This window comes from Protopterus annectens, chromosome 7.part1 (genome assembly GCF_019279795.1).
Source record: "Protopterus annectens isolate FY-2018-M chromosome 7.part1, PAN1.0, whole genome shotgun sequence".
NCBI lineage: Eukaryota > Metazoa > Chordata > Ceratodontiformes > Protopteridae > Protopterus > Protopterus annectens.
In genome coordinates this window covers 146,334,733-146,357,070 of record NC_056740.1, presented here as the reverse complement: position 1 = coordinate 146,357,070, position 22,338 = coordinate 146,334,733, and the positions used below count along the sequence as shown (strand labels likewise).

Below are 22,338 nucleotides of genomic sequence, written 5' to 3'. Positions count from 1 at the left end.
ACTTTCTGACCACAGTGGCAATGTGGTGGTCAAAAGAAAGGATGTTGTCAACCTGTGTTCCCAGATCTCTTATAACACCTTCTGTGTTCAGTGGACTACCATCAATGTGGTAATTCATGGGAACCAGGTTTTTCCCAAAGGGGATGACGACACATTTTTTGGCATTGAGCTTAAGACCATGGTTCTGACTCCAGTCATTGGTCTCAGTGAGGCCTGGGATGTCAACATCACTTGGGGAGTTAATAACAGCTCCCAACTTGCAATTGTCTGTGAACTTTGTCAGCCAATGTCCCTTCATGTCAGCCTGGACTTCAGAGCAGTAGATACCAAACAGGAGAGGACACAGGACCGATCCCTGTGGGACTCCACTCGTGAATGGTCTGCAGTCAGACTTGGAGTCAGCTACTTTCACACTGTGGGTTCTACCTGTGGGCCAGTTTACAACCCACCTAGTGATATAGGGGTTGATGCCTAACTTAGTGAGTTTTTGTATGATTCCTGAGTGGGGAATGGTATCAAAGGCCTTGGCCAGATCAAGGTAGGCTGTATGAACCACCTTGCCTTCATCCACAGCTCTGGTGACTGACTCAGAGAAGTTGACCAAGTTGAGCGGGTATGATCTACCCTTCACAAAACCAAACTGTGTGGGATCCAGAGTTTGGAGATTCCCTGTATCCTTATTTATTAGGTTCATGATGATGCATCCCATAGCTCTGCATATCAGACTCGTCAGGCTAATGGGGCGATAGTTCCCAGGGTCTGTAGTTGCTCCTCCTTTATGAAGAGAGATGCCTGTAGCAGTGCGTCATTCAGTAGGGACAAAGGTGAGGCTGTGATAGAACAGGGCACACAGGTGAGGTTCCAGTTCACTCTGTAGTTCATGTAGACAACAGCCAAGGATATTGTCAGGTCCCATAGAAGCTGTATTCTTGGCCTTGGACAGTGCTGTTTTAACCTTTGCAGCAGTAATACTGGGTGCCTGGCAATCTACTGGTATTGTGACTGGTCCTTTGGGGGGGTGGTAAAGTTGGCATTGAATCTGTCGGACAGTATATTGGCAATATCTGTTTGCTCAGTATAGGAGGTTACATTGTGCAGTAGCTCAGAGTAAATCTGGGTATTGCAGTGGAGGTTCTTTACATAACTATAGAAGGCCTTGTGGTTGTCTTTACTATCTGCTGCAATTCTGTTTTCATAGCTAGCTTTAGAGGATTTGATGAGGGATCTCAACTTTTTGTTGAGGCTGATAAGGGAGTTTTTCCAGTCTTGGGACTTCACCTTATTATGCATCAGTTTCCTCCTCCTGTTGTAGAGTTTGTTTATGGCAGGGGACCACCAGACAGGCTTCCTTTTTTGGAGGAGAGCATCTTGGTTCTATTGGGTATGGCAAGATCCATGCATTTGTGTACATGTTCGTACAGTGCATTGGTGTATGATTCAGCAGTCATGCAACTATTCTCCATTTGCATGGGTGCCATGAAGTTAGCCACCTCTGTTTTAGGAGCCCAAAATTAGCTTTGTAGAAGTTTTTCATGGTGGTTACCTTTGTGAGGGGTGGTGGGAGGGATGTGGATTTCCAAGTTAATTCGTTTGTTGTCGGATCTAACCAGGGAGGAGTTGACTATTAGTGTAGAGCAATGGTCTCCCATGTTAGTAATGACCAGGTCAAGGATGCTGCTACCTCTAGTGGGAGTAAGAACGAGGTGGTCCAGGGCACTGGAATTAATGAATTCCAGGAAACGTTGGGCAAATGTATTGGTACACGAGTAGTTTTCCCAGTTAATGGATGGGTAGTTGAAGTCACCCAGTATGAGAGTGTTAGGTTGGACCCTAATATTCTCCAGGGTGCTTAGGAACGTGGAGTGTGAGTCTTGGGACATGGTTGGGGACCTATATCAGGCTACAACCTGAATCACTGTCTTACCCATTGTTAGCTGTACCTGAAGTATCTCAGATGTATTATGTTGGGCTACCAGTCTGAAGGTGTGCGCATCCTTTATGAATATGGAAACACCACCAACTTTGGAGCGTGGTCCAAGTTTTGTGGCTGAAAGGTGTGGAATGAGTTATAGTAGTGCAGAGGTGCTTTCTGCTGCCTTGAACCAGGTTTTAGTTATGGCACAAATATTGATGTTCTCCATTTTAAGGAGTGCTTCGATTAAGTGCATTTTGAGATTTAGACTTGTAGCATTGAGCAGCATGACCCTCAGATTGCATTTGTTTGTAGCTGTTATGGTGGTAATTTGGTCTTTGGAACATCACCTAAAAAAGGCACTATAGGGGTGGCAAGAGCCTTGGCCCATATCCAGAAGCCCAGGGGTGACAGATGCAGGTCATCTCTGGCAAACCATCGACGTCCATCAATCATGTCATCCCAGGCAGACAGATACTGGATCCCCTTAGAATGACACCAGAAACTTAGCCAATTGTTAAAATCAGTCATTTTCTGCTTGTACTGTGGTATTATTCTGGGTAATGGTAGGATGCTGCTCAGGGCTAGGGTCATACCCACCTGGGCTACATAGTCTGAGAGCTCCTCCATGTCTCTTTTCAGGTAGTCCAAGGAGGTACGTCTCAGGTCATTCACACCACATGTACAATGACAGATTCATATTTGTACCTGTTGTTGAGTGACCTGAGTGCATGCATTATGTGGCAGATCCTTGTGCCTGCAGGCAGCTGACTGTTACTTTCTTCTTATTCAACCTAGTGAGTGGGACATCAGTGTGCCTCACTATCGAGCCACCTAGGAGTGGTGTGTTGGGCATGCTGTTTTGCCTTAGGGACTTTGGTTGAGTGGCACACTGTTTAGGAGAGTTATGTGTCTCATGATTAGTGTTGTGTTGTGTTGTGATGGTCAAGTGTGTTTCTGCCTTGGAGGTCTCTGCTGTTTTGGTAGATTTTTATGGACAGCCCTTGCGAAGGTGGGTGTGTGGTTTGTGTTTTTATGTGAAGGCAGCCCTGGCGTGTGTTCTGGAGGCCTGTGTGTTCCATGTGGTGTGGTGCAAGTGTTGATCTTCTCCTCTTGACCAGCTATTCCGGTCTTGGTTGGAGAGTGTGTGGCTTCCAGTTTGGATATATAAGTGCATCTCTCGCAAGTCTGAGTGTTGGGAGTTAAGAGGAGAAGGTTTTCAATGTACATGAGGCAGTTGCTACATTGCCTCAGGATGCCCAAGTTCACCAGGTTAATAGGAGAAAGCACAGAGAACTGACCTTTAGACATGCCTGGAGGGGTTGGCATTAATAATAAGTACTGGAGCTATTTCCTTGTAGAATGTTTAGTGCTGTCAGCACTTTTGTGTGTTACAATATTTGCTACATGAAGTCTGGTAAAATGCTAGACTAATAAGCTAGTAAAAGTGCAGGAGAGGATAGAACTAGCAGATCTAAGGGAAAAATTGAAGAGCAGACTTTGGCACCACTCAGAAGCTTACAAACAGTCCTGAATACAGTAAATCTGTATCTGGACTAGACTAGTTACAGGAAAGGCAAGAAACAAGCGCAAATGTGGGCTTTTAAACCAGAAAGTTGAAAGAGATGGAAAAACTGCCCAAATGGCCAATGAACTATGGTTTCTGGGCCAGAAACCACTCCTCTTGTGGTAGACAGGCTACCTAGTGCTTACCACTCCCACTGATAAGCTAGAAGGCTTCCCTCCAACACAGAAAGGCTTGGGGCCTCAGAAGCTTACATACAGTTTTGGATACAGCACATCTGTATCTGGACTAGACTAGTTACAGGAAAGGCAAGAAACAAGCGCAAATGCAGACTTTTAAACCAGAAAGTTGAAAGACCAATGAACTGCAATTTCTGGGCCAGAAACCACTCCTCTTGCGGTAGATAGGCTACATAATGCTTACTACTCCTACTGATAAGCTAGAAAGAAAGCTTCCCTCTAACACAGAAGGGCTTGGGCGCTCAGAAGCTTACAAACAATCCTGGATCTGGACTAGACTAGTTACAGGAAAGGTGGGAAACGAGCACAAACGTGGGTGCATATATATATAACTATATATATAAATATATATATATATATATATATATATATAAACTATATAAATATATATATATATATATATATATATAAATATATATATATATATATATATATATATATATATAAATATATATATATATATATATATATATATATATATATAAATATATATATATATATAACTATATATATAAATATATATATATAAATATATATATATATATATATATACACACACACACACACACACACACACACACACACACACACACACACACACACACACACATGTATACTTGAGAAGTGGATGGAAACTGGTCAGTTGTGTTTTGGGCAAGACACAACCCATATAGTCTAAAGGCTACTGCATCAGTAGGAATGATAAACATCTAATCCTATTCACTAGTCAGCAGCTTATAAATGCAGAAATCTGTTAATTCTCTCAAAAATGCATCAGTATTATACGTACTACACATATAAAACCAAATGAAATTTTACATGCATAAATAAAAACAAATTAAACTTCACAAATCTGTATCTCATTATATATACAGCCTGATGTCCCATAAGCAACATGAATGAGTATTGAACAGCCCCATACTGACCAGTAACTCATGTTAACTATATATCTAGATTCATGAGACTAACCTGCAACTAACCAAGTTTAGCCAACATTTGCCACTTTGTTGTAATCTTTACCAACTAGGAATATAGGACTGCATGCATTATATACAAAATTAGCACTCAACGTACACACAAAATATGGAAAGAGTTCAACACTGTGCCCACAAACTAAATAAAAACTCAGACACATGAACAATCTTAAATCATCAGCATTCCTATGCAATACCCAATATTATTTGTAAATGACCTACATTAAAATAGTAAAACTACAACCCACTAGAAATTAACAATGCAACCCATCAGTCCAAATCCCTTACTTGTGACATAACAGGGATTTGGACTGACCACAAAAATCAAAAATCCATATAATAAAATCCACGGTTTGTCCTTTGAATGTCCAAACATTACACCAGTATCCATAAACTTACCTACAGCAATCAGTATAACCTGACATGTACAGCCAAGCTTCTCTAGCTTTACTTTCCACTACTGACATAGAGGATATCACACCTACACTGCCAGAATTTTCTCATCAGTTTCACACTGAAATAAACTTAGGACAAACTAAAAAAAGGGCCCTTGATGGAACCAGTTATAAATAGGTTGGACAGCAAAGAAAATAATGTCCAAATATAGGAAGAGCTATGCCCAAAAGAAAAAAACTAACTCATTAATGTCAACAAGAAACTAAGAGGACTAAGTAACTCATTAGTGTCAACAAGAAACTAAGAGGACTAATCAAGTCCACCAAAACCAACTTCAAGGCAAAAATAGCCTCCCAGGCCAAGGATAACCGTAAGACATTTTTCAGTTATGTATGCACCCTTGAAGGAAATTCCCAAACAGGGTGCTGAACTAATAGTAAATGCAACTTCCTATATTAAACAGGGGGATACAACAAACTTGTTGGCTGATAAATTTAGCTCCAGTTTCACCTCCTATCACCACCATTTTCCCCTGGGAAATACCCTAGATCATTTCTCCCCAACTATCACTAAAGAACAGACCCTCACTGCAATCTCCAGGGCTAAACACTGTATCAATAGGTACTGATAATATCCCAGAATGTCTCCTAAATAGCTTGACAAATGACCTGTCAGGCCCACTTGAATCTGTATTCAACTACAGCCTCCAGACAGGCTTCATCTCTAGGGGAATGGAGGACTGCAACTGTCATCCCTCTATACAAAGATGGACCACCAACAGACCCAGAGAGCTACAGACCCAAAACTTTGACTGGTCTTATATGCAAGACCATGGAAAGAATTACTGTGGGCCTGATAAAGACATAGGAAGTCTTCAAACACTGAACCCACCCTAGTTTGGTTTTGTCAAGGGCAGGCCATGCGTCCTAAACTTAATGGAATTTGAGAAGGCCACTAGAGGCATGGACGAGGGCAAAATGGTACATATTGCCTACCCTGACCTGGCAAAGGCATTTGACAGAATACCACACTCGGGTATTATAGACAAACTTACAAATTTAGACATGAATTCCTACGTCACCCAATGGAGAGCCAAATGGCTCAAAGACAGGACACATGAAGTTACAGTGGGGAATCCACTGCCACAAAGAGGGCTTTGTACTGGATCCCTCCTGTTTGGGAAATACTTTTCTGAAGTCAAGGCAAATGTTGAGGGCCTTTGACTGATCATATCTGCTGACAACTGCAAGCTCTCAACCTCTTAGAGCAAAACATCTGGGCAAACCCTAAAATGATTTGGGGGACAAATAGGGACAGATTTTAAATATTGCTCTTACAAACTTAGAAAGTTGATATAACAATAGATTTTGCATTAGCATGAATTTTCTAAAGGATGTGGAGTCTTAACTCAAATGTTTGTCATTATTTAATGACTTCAATCCTCAACTATTTGCCAGGAAAGTACAGATTTTAGGAGGAACACAACAAACATATAAGGCAAAAATCTGGACATTCTGCGAAAATCTGTACAGTTGAGAGGTATGGCGCAATCACTGAATCCCCCCAAAGATATAGATATCCCCCAGGAAGGTCTAACACAGACAAATAACTGGTGCCAGAACAATTTCTTAAAATGCAATGCAAAGAAATGCATAAGTATACCCTTTGGGAAGATGACTACCCCTGTAAAATTACAAAACTGACAACACTCCCTAAAAGGAGACCCAGAGGTACAGGCCTTGGAACTCGGGTTGATAGTAACCTGAACTTGGATCACCATGTGTTCATGGTAGTGAGAAAATCTTTCTAAGTGGCACACCTTATAAGTAAGGGCATGGTATCTAGATCTAAGGAGATCATAGTTCCACTATACTCATCTCTCATTATACCAATAATCTAGTACAATACACTCTTCGGCATGTACCTGACCAGACATTTGCAACAGGGGCAGCCAGAGAGGTTCCTAACTAAATGAATACAGAGTGTGAATGATATGTCCTATGGAGACCACCTCAAAGCCCTGTCCTTGTACTGTCTTCTACAGACTACTGTGAGGAGATGTATGCATAATCTACTAGGCATTCTAGCATCCAGCACTGATGGATATGCTTCACGCTTGCAAAACAAGCAGCACTAGAATTACCTGATCCAAGGATCTAAACTTCACCTGTGACAAAAAATATGTTAGAGGGATAGTTATATTTCTCAGAGATTGCACCTTCCTTTGAACAGATTCCCCATTCATGTGAAGCAGAGCTTTTTACTAAGCCTATTCAAATGCAATTCGGACCAATGGATGGGAAATCACAAATTCACCCCTGGCTTGTTGCCTGTGATCCTTATGGACAGGGGCAGTTATGCCCTAAGTCACAGCCATATGCCAAAGTCATTTAGCCTGTGGACATTGGTTCATAGGTTGGTACTAGGCTATCAGCCCTAGGGCCTATACATGCCTAGCCATAACAATTCCCTGACTATTTCTTCCCACATTATTTACTTTCCTGGACCCCTGTCTAGCAGGGCGACTGACGTGATCCCTGGGGTGAATTTCCTTTCTCCCATCCAATCGTCAAGGTTGCTCTTGAAGAGGTCCAAAGAGGCACTCTGCTTGACATGTATGGGCAATCTATTCCAGAGTCTGGGGAGTCTCTGGGTCAGGAACCTATCCCTCCAGCATGTTTTGTTTATTGTGATGACAAGGGTTCATAGGTTCATAGGTTCATACTAGGCTATCTGCCCGAGGGCATTTACAAGCCTAGCCCATAGTTTTGTGGCTTACGCCACCCCTTTAGTATGGGGAACTATACCCATTATTTTGCTGTGCCTCTGTTGAGCAGTGACACTGAGGTAATCCCTGGGGTATATCTGCGATCTCCCATCCATTGGTCAAGATTTGTCTTGAACAAGGCCAGCGAGGTGCTCTGCCTCACATATACCGGGATTTTATTCCACAGCATAGGGAGTCTTTGGGTGATGAATCTATCCCTCCAGCACGTCCTATTAATAGCCGTGTCGAGGTTTAAGTCTCCCGCCCTTGTGACTCTGACGGATCTAAATTTTTTGAGGTGAAGCATATTCATCAAATCTGGGTTTGACATGGCCTTGTATGTTAGGCAAAGGTCACCTCTGAGCAGCGTTACTGAATAGAGCTGGAGTTCTTTCAGTCGGGCAGCATAGGACAGATGTTTGAGACCCTTTATCCTTTTGGTGAGGAATTTTTGTGGCCTCTCCAGCTGCTGCAAGTGTCGGGTCAGATACATTCCGAATGGGGCATTGTACTCAATCATTGGTCTGATGAGTGATGAGTATAGGAGACTATGACCTCCCTTGATCTAGATGAGAATCCCTTCATGATAAGGTGGGCAATGTAGAAGGTCTTCCTAACTACTTTAGCTACATGGGTGTCGAATGACAGACTACTATCAACCTGGGTCCCCAGGTCCCTGATAACTTCTTCTGTGCTCAGTGGATTGCCACCTATTTGGTAGCTAGGGGTAACCTTGTTTTTTCCGAAGGGTATGACTATGCATTTTTTGGCATTTAACTTTAGGCCATGGCTCTGGCACCAGTTATCCGTTTCTGTGAGACCCTTCTGAAGGATATCTTTTATTTAGATCCCTGGAGCGTGTAGCTCTGAGGGATTGGGATTTATTTAAGTGTAGCATGTCCAACAGCTCTGGGTTTGACATGGCCTTGTATGTTAAGCAGAGATCGCCTCTGAGTAGACGATATGCAACAGAGTATAGCTGGAGTTTTTAAGGTGGTCAGCGTGGGGCATCTGCTTTAGGCCTGTGATTCTTTTAGTGAGGTATTTCTGAGGCCTTTCCAGTTGTTGCAGATGTCTTGAGAGGTACATACCAAATGGGGCGTTGTATTCTATAATGGGTCTAATGAGGGATGAGTACAGTGGGACAATGACTTCCTTTTTTCTGGATGAAAAGCCCTTCGTGATGAGGTGTGCCACATAGAAGGATTTCCTGACTGTTGTGGCTATGTGGTTATCGAAGGTGAGACCACTGTCCACCTGTGTCCCTAAGTCTCTTATCACACTTTCTGTGTTTAGTGTACTGCCACCTATATGGTAATTCATGGATACATGTTTTTTCCCAAAGGGATAACAATACATTTCTTGGCATTGAGCATGAGCCCATGGCTCTGGCACCAAGCATCTGTTTCTGTAAGGCCCTTTTGTAGAGTATCCACATCATTTGGGGATTCAATAATGGCTACCAGTTTGCAGTCATCTGCAAACTTTGTTAGCCAGAGTCCCTTAGTGTCGACCTGTACTTCAGAGAAGTAGATGCCAAACAAGAGCGGCCCCAGGACTGAACCCTGAGGTACTCCACTTGTCACTTGTCTGGAGCTGGATTTGGAGTCGGCTACTTTTACAGTGTGGGTTCTATCAGTAAGCCATTTAGCAACCCATTGGGTGACATAGGGATTAATGCCCAACTTAGTAAGTTTATCTATGATTCCAGAGTGGGGGATGGTAGGTCTAGATAGGCTGTGTGGACCACCTTACCCTTGTCCATGGCTCTGGAGACTGATTCAAAGAAGTCAATCAGGTTCAGGAGACAAGATCAGCCCTTCACAAACCCAAACTGGGTGGGGTCCAGTGTTTGAAGGTTGCCAATGTCTTTGTTTATAAGTTCCATGATAATACGCTCCATGGCCTTGCAGATAAGGCTTGTCAGACTGATGGGACGGTAGTTTCTGGGATCCAAGGTGGATCCCCCCTTGTGGATTGGGATAACTGTAGCTCTGCGCCACTCAGTGGGCACAAAACCTGAGGTGAGGCTATGATTAAACATGACACTTAGGTGAGGTGCCAGTTCATATTGTAGTTCATGTAGTACACAGCCCGGGATGTCATCTAGTCCCATGGATGCTGTATTCTTGGCTTGAGAGAGTGCGTTTTTTACCTGTGTGGCTGTTATTACTGGAATTTGGCAATCTTCCGGTATTGAGATGGGCCATTTAGGGGGTGAGAGGGGGGTGAAGTTGGCACTGAATCGATCTGCCAGGATATTGGCAATATCCTTCGGATCAGTATATTTAATGCCATTCTGTTTTAGCTCAGAGCAGATCTGAGCATTGCCATTTAGATTCTTGACATAGTTATAGAATGCTTTGTGGTTGTCTTTGGAATCTTTGGTAATTTTATTTTCGTAACTAGCTTTGGAGGATTTTATGAGGCATCTCAGTTTCTTACTGAGGCTAGTAAGGGAGTTTTTTGCATCCTGGGATTTTCCTCTTTTCTGCAAAAGTTTCTTCCTTTTGTAGTAAAGTTTGTTTATGGCAGGGGACCACCAGATTGGCTTCCTTTTTTTGGATGAGAGCATTTTGGTTCTATTTGGGATGGCACGATTTATGCATGAGTGGATGTGCTCGTACAGTGCCTTAGTGTAGGATTCAGCAGTTGAACTTTCAGTTCCCGTCTGCATGGGTGTCATGAAGTTTTTCACTTCTGACTTGAGTAGCATGAAGTTGGCTTTGGAGAAGTTTTTTATGGTGGTTTCTTTACTGGGGGGGTGGGGGTGGGATGTGGATGTTAAGGGTGATTAGCTTATGGTCAGACCTGACTAATGAGGGGGTGACCATAGGTATGGAGCATTGATTTCCCATGTTGGTTATGACCAGGTCTAAGATATTGGAGCTCCTGGTGGGACTATGGATTAGTTGATCCAGGGAGTTGGAATTTATGAATTCCAAGAACCGTTGCGCAATAATTGGGAAAACTGGGGCATGAACGGCTAGGATGAAAAAGGCTCTAGGGCCATTACCCTAAAAACATCCTATGGTCCTCTATGACCATGCCTGGCTTACTCTTCCTGTGCTGTCCAGTTAGACCTAGCCAAAACCATAGTATTGCCAGCTAAGAGTTTTCTCATTCAAAGAGCCATGAAAGTGACAAAAAAAGAAAAAACTCAGACAACTGAACAATTAAGAGACATTCAGTCATGCTTCCCTTTCACTCTTACATTCAGCTTCTAGAATTTCAGCTTCTAATACTGGTTGTGGACCACCTTAACTCTCTTTAGACCTATTTAGTGATACAGTATGCCTCTTTGCTCTACCTGCCCACTGTTTCAGTCCTCCATTAAGAGCCTGCTCTGTACATCCTTTTGCTCAAATCAAAAATGGATTGTTCACCATCTTCCCCTGCCTCCTTTACAATGTCACAGTTTTTTTTTCATCAACAGTCTTCAGAGGAGATCTGTCTCACACTCTACCTTGCTCTGACAACTCTAACCAGCTCTCTAGGGTCCTTCTGATGTACGCTGTGCCTTTCCTCTTTTATAGCTATGGTAATGCTTTATGCTTTCTGCACTTTTGTGGATGTGCTCAGAACTATCAACTGAATTTGTCAATGAGAGAGAATTCATGAAGAGAGTGATTGAATTATGAGAGTCCAAAAGTTCTAGTGCATCAGCCCTGCCAGTTAAATAGCAGTCATTTGTCTCTTTAATAACATCCGTTTAAATTATGACTGCCTCTACCAGTGTCTCAATCCGGTACACTAACTTTGCCAAACTATACAAAGAATTGCAGGATACATAATTCTAACAGTGGCTCTTATTCTCGAGATACTTATGTTTACTAACTATAGACTCTCCTGCTAGCAGACAATATTTCAAGTTGCCTGTGTGCCACAGACAGAGCAATAAAATGAGTCTGTCACAGCTGTTCAGTCTCAGCAACACTCAGGCTTAACATGGATTTTTGGAATTGTACTCTGACTTCCAGAATGTAGTCCCCATCCTTCCCATTCATTCTCCTCCCTCAGGTCAGAAAGTGCACATTTGTTGACTGTATACCTTTTTTATTACCAAACTTATGAAATGACAGACTTAAACACACACACGTCCACACAATTCATTAAATCAAGCAGGCGTTAAACAAACAAGCACGCAAACAAAAAAAAAAGTTGTTGTAAAAAAAGTAGCTAACCATAAACCAAGGTAAATATTGCTGCTTGAATATACCATGGCAAATTTCAGTGCATAAAATAAATACTTTTTTATGTGCATGCCACAATGTATATGGTCTCTCTACACCCATATTCAGTCATGGTTATGTGCTTGTTTTATGCTCTGCTTTGTTATAATGTGTTTACTTTTCTGGCGTAAAGCCTCATCTACTAAAAATAGACAAATTCTAAATAATCTTACTTCAGTAATAATGCTAGCTGGTATTTGACTGGATGGTGTAAGCTTACACATTTTTGGAATCTCATGTATTAGCTGGAATTTTGGTGACTTAGAGCTGCAGTGTGGTGGCATGTTTTCAGCTTCACCCTAGAGCCAATGGCTTGTATCATTTTGAGTGTACACTGTTTGTATATCATTAAATCATTAAGCAGGTTCCTTCTTAGGTACAAACTTCTCCTAACATGACAGAGGCCACTAAAGAATTACAAATATAAACCTTAATGAAATCTTGCTTTGCACCCAGTCTCAGGAATAATTATAGCAATGAATATTTGCTGAAATAAGCAGGCATAGCTCACACATTGTTACAACTACGGAATATTAATGTTAACTACTATAATTAGATTTAGAATGGGATACCTTACCATCCTTGCTGAGGTTTTCAAGCACTGAGGTAGCAATTAAATCAGTGACAGACAAATCTTCAGGGTCACTAGAGGTACAAACCCATCGGAATGGTCCAAATCCCAAAGAAAAAATGTCCCTGTGAATTAATGTAAAATTATTTGAATTCCATTAGTGTTTGTGTTTCCTCTGGCACTAAGCAATGCTTTTCTTTCATCAGAGAAGCACTTAAACAATCCCAAACATTCAGAAAACAAAATAAAAATTAAAACTGGTAAGTATTAGTACTGACAATCAGTTAAAAGAGGTCATCAGCTGCCGTAATAGATTCAAATGCTTTAAATGGGAACTACAAAAATGATCCACTGTACTAGCTTACTACATTACAGCTATAAAATCATACTTTAACCTGTAAGTAATGTATTTCCAATAAAACTATATCAAAGCTTTTGCAGAAGTATTTATTAGCTGAAGATCATTTTAAAATATTTGATACTGAATGCAGGAATTGACAAACTGCATTACCTTAGACACTGCCTTTGGTAAAATGAAAATAAATATGCAAAAACATTCTAACTGCTGTTTATTCATGACTACTTTGTGACCATATTCTTCCTGTACAGCACAAAGTTCAGACATGCACTATTTTTCGTAGCATGTCTAATTACATTATGTACTCCATAACACCTTTGTGATGCATCCTCCAGGCAATTCTGACATCAATGTAAGCAGCAAGCAGACATATTACAGAGATAATGGATGGTGTGGGTATATGTGTGTTTATGGGAATTCAGACCAAAGATGCCAATGCACTCAGCAGAAATCTAACAAAAATAAAAAAAGTCTCTGAAGGCTTCAGTATCTCTTCAGTGACAAAAAAAAGCACAAAATCTAAACTATGCATTCATGCTTTAACTTAACAAGCCAACCAGTGGAATCTTTCCAACAATGAGCTTGACCTTGATAAAAAAAATAAAGACAAAATATAAAGGCCATATCCAACCCAGTACTATTTAGAAGTATGTTGAAAAGTATGATGAACGAAAATGATGCAAGACCTTGTAACTTACTACTAAAAATAAATCTGAGTAACAGAAAAATGGCATGGCACTGATTCATTACTAAACACGTTTCAAAACTCTGCAATAAGTTACCACTTGCAAACAGATGGAGTTCATCATTAATGTTACTTAACCATATACTTCACGGTATTAAGTACCAATGTGGGGTAATGATATACTTTCAGAAAGCTAACAGCTCATAGGCATAATGTCTAAACTTTGGAGCAGATGTATAGCCATAGCACCAAGTAACATTCCACCATGAAATGCAATGAATAAAACATTAAAAACAGGTATATTAATTGTGTCACATGATGCAGCATTGTGCAAGGCAGCTATATGCAATAAACCTACAGAAAGAAGAGAGTGTAGCATTGACGGCGATACACAAATGGCAATCTACCTGCAGAGAGTAAAACTAAATGCCAGAACTGCAGCACACATGAACATGAACAGATTGCTTTATAATCTTCCCTACATAACTTATCAGGTCAATTCACATAAACAGGTTAATCCACAGGTGAGGGGTCCAGATAAGAAAAGATGTTCTCTCCTATATATAATTTTGCCTAAAAAAATTCCATATTGGTAGAATATGTCACTCTTTGCTGTTGTGTAAATATTTATTTGGAATAATCTTTAGTATATAATTGGAAAATCATTCTCTTTAACCTCTTGACCGATAGTAGTGACAATGTATTGTCATACATCCCACACTCATTAACAAAAATACAATTCAAAAACAAAAATGCCTCACATACATTTTTAAATTAAGATGAATTCTTTGTTGACTTAACTGAACAGTTCTTCCCATAATAAAAAAAGAAATAAAAAACCCAAATGAGAACAAGAAGTAGTGTTGCCAGTCAGAGTTATAATCCTATTTCCAGGTTTGTTGTATCATGTGGCATGTCACATGCTGTTGTGTACTGCTACTAATGATCAACCTATAGGCAAGACTGATCTTAGCCTGGGAGGATAAGCTGACTAATAAAGGAGCTCATGCATTTCGTTGAAGGGGTGCTTCTGGTGTAGCATGTGGCATGTCACATGCTGTTCTGCACTGCTACTAATGATCAACCTATAGGCAAGACTGATCTCATCCTGGGAGGGCAAGCTGACTAATAAAGGAGCTCATGCATTACATTGAAGAGGGTACTTCTGGTGTAGCATGTGGCATGTCATATGTTGTGCACTGCCACTAATGATCAACCTATAGGCAAGACTGATCTCAGCCTGGGAGAACAAGCTGACTAATAAAGGAGATCATGCATTATGTTGAAGGGGGTGCTTCTGGCAAGTTTACCCCAGGTGGAGAGTGGGGAAACATCATGAGTATAAGCAACTAATCACCAGATTTACCACAGTCAGTCATCCCAACATAGTTTAACAATCACAGAGGGTGCGATCATAGTCAAACATCCAAGGTGAACAACCAGAAACTGGTGAGGTGGTCTAGGTGTGAAAATAATTGACTACAACTGCACAATTGCTGTACTACATATTATCAGTCAAGTGTAGCTTTTTGGATGGCTAAATAAAAAAGACAGACATTATGCCCATCCCTTTATTCCAGTAACTGAATCCAAGATAATCACATGCCACATACCCTCAACAAGTAACTCCCTTTTACAACTACACCTACTGTGCTATCATTTTATGCACATATGCTACAGTCCTCTTTAAAAAAATAAAAGATGCAACACATACAATATACAACATTTTTTCTGAAATACAGAATCTGGATTAAATATAAACACACCATAACTAGTGTGCTGTGCAATGCAGTATTTCTAAATCAGCACAATTGAAAATTCAGCAACATTAATATCAAACTTCAGGGGAAAAGCCATTTTGGAGATTTGCAGACATTTTATATTATATACAGTCATGAAAGTGATTAGGGGTTTTTGAACAAAGTGTGATCCTTTCACTTTACAGAGACTTTTGCAAATATCTTCCTTGGGAATGACATTAGGTATATTATCACCTGGAGCAGATTTTAAACTACATCTTCACTGCTCAATTTCTTTATCCGTAGTAGGACTTCTCTGGTGGGATTGTAATACTATCCCAGGAATTCATTAAAGGCCTAGGATGAGCCATATGGCTTGAGCTAAACATATCCTTGCTCCCTTGATGTGGTATTTTGTGATTCAAAGACATGTTAGCTGTAATGAGAAAAGACCTCAGTATCAGCTAATTTGCATGTCCCTGAATCATAGTTACTACAAAGATGTGCAGATTGTTGTTATCTGCACATTATGGTAGTAAACTGCTGCTTCTGTAGGCATTGGCAATCTCCCCTGCAGTCACTCTCCCACAAACAAGTACACATTTAGACACTCAAACCAAAGTCCCTACATCTGTCCCCCTGACTTGTCTGCCTTCCCATGGCTCCACTAATCCCCTAATCATTGTAAAAGCTTTAATGCCATTATGGCAAACTTGTTATTGCCCTAGTGTCTAATTTCTCCACGCACCTCCTGATCCATGTACAATGGTCATGATAGGTAGTTCAACATGGTCTTTTGGCTATGTTCAGCACAGCAACATGGTGGGACTGGCTATGCTGATCTACACAGTTGAGCAATTTCTTGAATTGCTCAGTGTGTAGTACCTTCCTGGATGTAGTTCCAGGAATGTGAGCACATGACTAATTAGCATATGCCTCTCCCTTGGTCTGCCTCATTAGCATTCAGCATAGCCACACTGCCAGCCCTACTCAGTACTGCACATCTTCATGCTAGAACACTGTACAGCACTGTTAGGGCCCTTTCAGAAAACCAAAAAGTGACTGCAAAATGTACACAGAAGAGTACACTTCAGGTTGCCTTCATGAAGTCTCCCCTACATGTGGTTGTGAAACAAAGTTATTTAAGACGGGCACTGAGAAGTAAACGAGTTTGGTTGAAGACTTCTTTCACTTTGTGATATGAACAGCATCTTTCTATTTCTTCTATAAGTCTGCATATCAGGATCTTGTACAAAATACAATCTGGGTTCCACTATTTAACATAACTAACTGGCCTATGTCTCTTTGGAGCAAAACTGATACATACCCTGCTTCTGATTCTTTTAATTCTGATGAATCCCATGGCAATGCTTCAACTAACTTGTTTTTTTTTTCTACTAATTTAACACAGAGATTGAAGTTGTATCCCATAAAAACCATTTGGCGTTATAACTGACAGCCACCTCAAATCTGAGCTCCAAAAATTCAAAATGTTAAAATAAGTCACGAAAAACTGGCAAGTTCTGTAGGTACAAGAATTTTATTAATTCCATTAAAGCCATCCTTGCTACAACCCCCCACCTCCTTCCTTCTCTCCTATATGGTGCCACTATCCTCACCCACCTGCAAGCCTCAGTTAAAGCCAAGCTTGAAATATGCTACAAAAAAGTTGCTAAATTCACTGCAAATAAATATTATATGCATCACTGTAAGGCTAATTCTGAACTTGCTTGAACTACCACACCATCAAGACTTCATACAACTACTAACTACCCATAACTTCATATACAAACCCAATCCTTTCCCAGTACTAACTTCTACTCTATAGCCAAATAGATCCCTTTGTCTAAATGATAAACAATTTCTCACCTTCTATAAACCTCAAAAATCAACTAGAAACTTTTTAAAGATCTACAAATTAATAGGGAATGGGGGTGTTTTGAAAATCTATTTTTTTTTGTTTTAATGAAAACCATCAAGCAGAAACTATGTTGAAAATGTGACAGGTTCAAACAGAGATAAACAACTGTATAAAACATCAGCCGACAAACTTTAGTGTGTGCATGTAGCATGAAACCTGGAAATATACCTGCAAAAGAGTGACATGTATAACAGGTAGGAACATTTTTTTATCATAATGGATATGCTATCCATTTTATTTGGGAACATAAATGGCCTCACAGGTATAGACAAAAAGCTAAATTGTAAGAGTACAGAATTATATTGAGAAATGAGGAGTGTAAATAGAAATGCTAATGCTACAGGAGACACATTGGGAAAGAAGTTAGCATGCAAATTTGATAAATAAAGGATTTCAGGATGGATGTTCAGCAGAATATCAGGGGCAAAGGAAAAGGGGGTGCTTCTTGCTAGAGGAGCTTCAATAATGATAGTACTAAGATAGAGGTACTCACTAAAAGCCTACCAAAAGAAGAGAGACCTTCGACTTGCACACCACCTACACTCACCACTAGGCAAAAAGAAACCACTACACAACACACACACACACACACACACACACACACATCTGTGTCTCAACAAATAAGCCCGAAAGGCAAAACGCATCAAATGTCTCGGTCATAGATGACTCCATAGTGAGACACACAGATGTCCCTCTCACCAGACTGGACAAGGAGGAGAAGGTCATGGTTAGCTGCATATCAGGTGCCAGGACCCAACAAATCATGCATGCGCAAGTCACTCAAAACAAGTACCATTATGACTCTGTCATAGTCTATGTTGGAGTGAATGGCTTAAGACATATCTCTCTGGACTATATTAAGAGAGACATGATGGAACTGTGTGTGTCCCAGACAGGAATATCCCCAGCTCTAAGCAGTATCCTACCCTCACCCAGGATGGTGGCACAATATAAACAAACATGATTGACTTCAACAACTGTCTTAGCTTCTGGTGTCAGTCCAGGGGGATCCAGTATCTGGCAGCCTGGGAGGATATGGTAGACAGACCTTGCTGCTTTGCTAGAGATAGTCTGCACCTGCCCCCCCTAGGCTTTTGGATACTGGCAAAAGCTCTTGCCTCCCTATAGTGCCTTTTTTAAGGCAATGTCAAAACAACAAATTTTCCAAAGTAACAAAATCTCATCAAGACAAACTCAGAGTTGTGCTGCTTAATGCTAGGAGTTTAAACATGAAACTGCACTACCTGGGAAGTACTCCTCACCTTAGAGGATGCTGATGTCTGTGCAGTTACTGAGAAATGGTTCAAGGCCACTGACAGCACCCAGGCCATGTAAGGCTACAATGCCTTCCATATGTTCAGACCTCAAAATGAGCATTTAGGAACCAAAAGTGGAGGAGTATCCATCGGTTACCTATTACAAACTCTAAGTTACGGAACTTCGAATACCATATGGTCAAAGTTCCGTAACTTCGAAATTAAAAAAAAAAAAAAGAAAGAAAAAAAAAAGAAAACTTATCCTGATGGGTTAAAGCAGGGAAGAAAGCCCCCCTGCTACTTAAATATACCAACTCCGAGATTGCACTTTAATGAACTATGGTGCAGAAAGGGAATATTTCCCTTTCGTACACTGTAGCACAATCGCGGAGTTGGTATATTTAAGTAGTGGGGTGTGTGGTGGCCGCATTCCTCCACATAGGGGGTTGCAGGCCCTGCCTACACCTTTTACTTTTTCTTTTTTTTTAATGTTTATTTTAAACATTTGAATTTCCAATTGTTCGATCATTAAAGGTTGACCTTTAGTGATTTGAACAACTGGAAATTCGATGTTCCAATAGGAACCCTATCCATCTTCAGTAAAACCAAATATACTTTGATAGTGGTCAAACAGCATGACTCTCTCAAACTACTCCATGTCCAAATTAACTATTGGGAAAGTACCATACCACATCATTGCTAGGTATAGATCCCCCACCATGAACCAAGATATGCTATCTTGATTTACTGTAATCTCTCGCTATATAGCCCAACACCTCAGTCATCCCCACCTACCATATCTCAAAGCATACTCAGCCATCTGCCTAGTACCTTTAGAAAACAGGTCATCTCTGCACTTGCAAAGGCCAAAAACAAGACCTCAATGGGATCAGATAATATCCCAGGTTGTTTACTAAATCTAAAACAAGACTTAGTGGACCCACATGCCATTCTCTTTAATCATAGCTTGAAAACTGGCGATGTTCCTGCAGAATGGAGAACAGCAAGGCCATGAAAAGAATTATCATGGATGTTATCAACAAGGACATAAGCAACCACCAAACACTGGACCCAAGCCAGTTTGGCTTCATTAAGGGTAGAGCATATTTATTCAACCTGGTGGACTTCTTTGAGAATGTCAAAGCCATGGACAAAGGTACTGCCTATCTCGACCTTGCCAAAGCTTCCGACACAATTCCCCACTCTGGCATCATCGAGAAAGTCCTGAACCTGCAGCTCTGTTTTGATTATATGTGCCTTCTTGTGGAGTATTTCAAGCCTATTGAAGGTGCACTTTTTAAAGACATTAAGTCTTTGTATGCCTTGATTAACAAGAATTTTACATCTGATGTGATTAAAGACAGGATTGATGTACTTCATGAAAATGTCTGGTCATATGACAGGAGGTTGCACGCCCTTAAAATGAAGAAATTGCAGTGTGATCTTAATGATTTTAATAAAGGATATGACTTTTCCTGTCCAAAACAATATGGGCATGTGAGTACAACAAATAATCCTGATAACAATGATACTGTTCCTTTAAATGTTAATGCTACATTAGGAGCTGATTCAGTAGCTGTAAAACAGGAAGTGCCCACTATGAGTAGGATGGCTGCTAATGCATTGGTTAAGTTGGAGACTATACCTACTGAGCAAAATTTTCCTTTTTCCCTTTTAGAGTCAATTCCGATTGCCAGAGACTTCAGAAAAGGAAGCTCAAGAAGTCAGTCAAGGAAAGGGTGACTAAGGCAACTACAACGGCCTGTGGACAACACCTTGAAAGCAACTACTTGCAGCATATCCCAAATGAACTAGTATTGAACTTGTCATCAGTTTCTTTAACATCAGATCACTGTATGTTGCTAAATAAAGATTTATCCTTTATCCTTGCACAGACAAAATTGTTTGATAGGAACGTTTCTTTCAGATGTCAAGTTTTTGGAACATGGTAATGATATGATTGGGTTTCGTAAACCTAGCACGTTTGTTCCTAATATTCATCCTGTCTTAGAAACTTTTGTGGCAGTATACCATAGAGAGAGAGATTTGGTGTGCACTGAATGGGAAGCAGAGTACATTTTTTTTTATAATTTAACTCCAGGTGAACAACGTGCGCTACATGAATTAAAGATGTCATCTACTGAGATCCCCTAGCAGATAAAAGGGGTAATATTGTGGTTTTAGATAAGACTTTTTACCTAGAATAAATTTATGCATTACTGAGTGATTTGAACATTTTGTCTCTTTGACCAGGCTGCAAGTTTCTGGCATTGCAGAGAGATTGGCTTTTTATCTGTTTGATATGTTTATGACTAAGATGATCACTGAGGAATTGTTTAAGTATTTACTGTTGAACACCACCATCTTACCTTGTTTGTATGGGTTACCTAAAATACACAATGAGAGTCTGTGCTCCCCTATGCGTCCTATTGTTTCAAGCCAGGGATGGGCTACGGAACCTTTATCTATCTTTGTGGAGAATAGTTTATGACCATTTGTGGGCACTGTGTTTAAGGATACCAGGAGCTTCTTGAATGCGTTGTTTTCTGTGACCCATACTATTGGGAAAGAGGAATATTTGATTTTTTGTAACTCTTGATGTAGAGTTATTGTTTACTGTGATTCCTAATTAATGTGGTATAGATAATGTTAGATCTATTTTACTGAGAAATAATGCTTTCCCCAGTGACAAGATTGAGTTGATATGTTCACTTTTAGAATTGATTCTTAATAATGTGTTTACTTTTAATGAAGAGTTTTATTTGCAAAAGGCTGGCATGGTGATGGGTACAGCTTGTGTCAATTCCTATGCCAACTTAGCACTTGCATAATGGGAATTTGACTGTATGCTACATAATAATGTTTTTTTATGAATGTATAGTTTGGTATAAGCACTTTGTGGACAACGTTTTTATGCTATGGAATGGGTCACCTGAATTATCGCAGGAGTTTGAGTATTTGCATTCTACAACCTCTTTTTTGAAATTTAGTTATGTCCACTGCAGTGAGTCTATTGATTTTCTAGATGTGACTGTTATGCGAGATTTGATTGGGAATTTTAGAACAGAGGCATTCAAAAAGAAATGTAAGAAAAATTAATTGTTGCATAAGACAAGTATGCACCCCCCCCCCCCATATACCTAGCAATGTAGTAAAGGGACAAGTTCTGAGGATTATGAGGCTACACAGTGATGATCTGGCCCTAGAGCAAGCACTATTAGAGCAAAGAAGAAGTTTCTCAAAAGGGGCTATGATGAGAAAGATCTGGATGACTGTATTAATAGTCTAAGATATGAAAGACAGACTACAGGGAGACCATATTTTTTCTGATGCCCCTAGTCATTTAGTGAACACGAGATCTACATATACCAATAGAGGTGATGTTAGATTAAATTTAACTTATGCTAGTAATGTGCACACAGTGTATGATATTGAGAAAAAAATTGGGCAATCGTATGGGGAGATAAATTAAAACAGTTAGTGATAAATCACAGTTTACTTTTAGAAGTAATATGTCTCTGAAGTTACAACTTTGTTGTAAGAATACTAGGAAGAACTATGTACACCATCTCAGGGTACAGCAACTTTTACTTGCAGGAGATGTAAAGCTTGTAAGTTTGTCCATACAGGGTGCACTTTTACGGATCCTGCACAAGGTTTTATAATAGAGACATCTTTTTATGCTGATTGTACTGCGCAGAATCTTACATATTTTGCTTTTTGTGTAGAGTGTTTTGTGTTCTATGTAGGTAAAATGAACAGA

At 40.2% G+C, this 22,338-nt stretch overlaps 1 protein-coding gene across 1 annotated transcript in view; it reads right to left on the bottom strand.

Annotated features, from left to right (window-relative positions):
- The window catches only part of UROC1 (urocanate hydratase 1), a 1,269,467-nt gene that overhangs the window by 379,376 nt on the left and 867,753 nt on the right, over window positions 1-22,338 (bottom strand). The window contains exon 15 of the mRNA XM_044078604.1: window positions 12,623-12,741. Within this exon, the coding sequence (XP_043934539.1) occupies window positions 12,623-12,741 (119 nt within the window). The remainder of the gene's footprint in view (window positions 1-12,622; window positions 12,742-22,338) is intronic.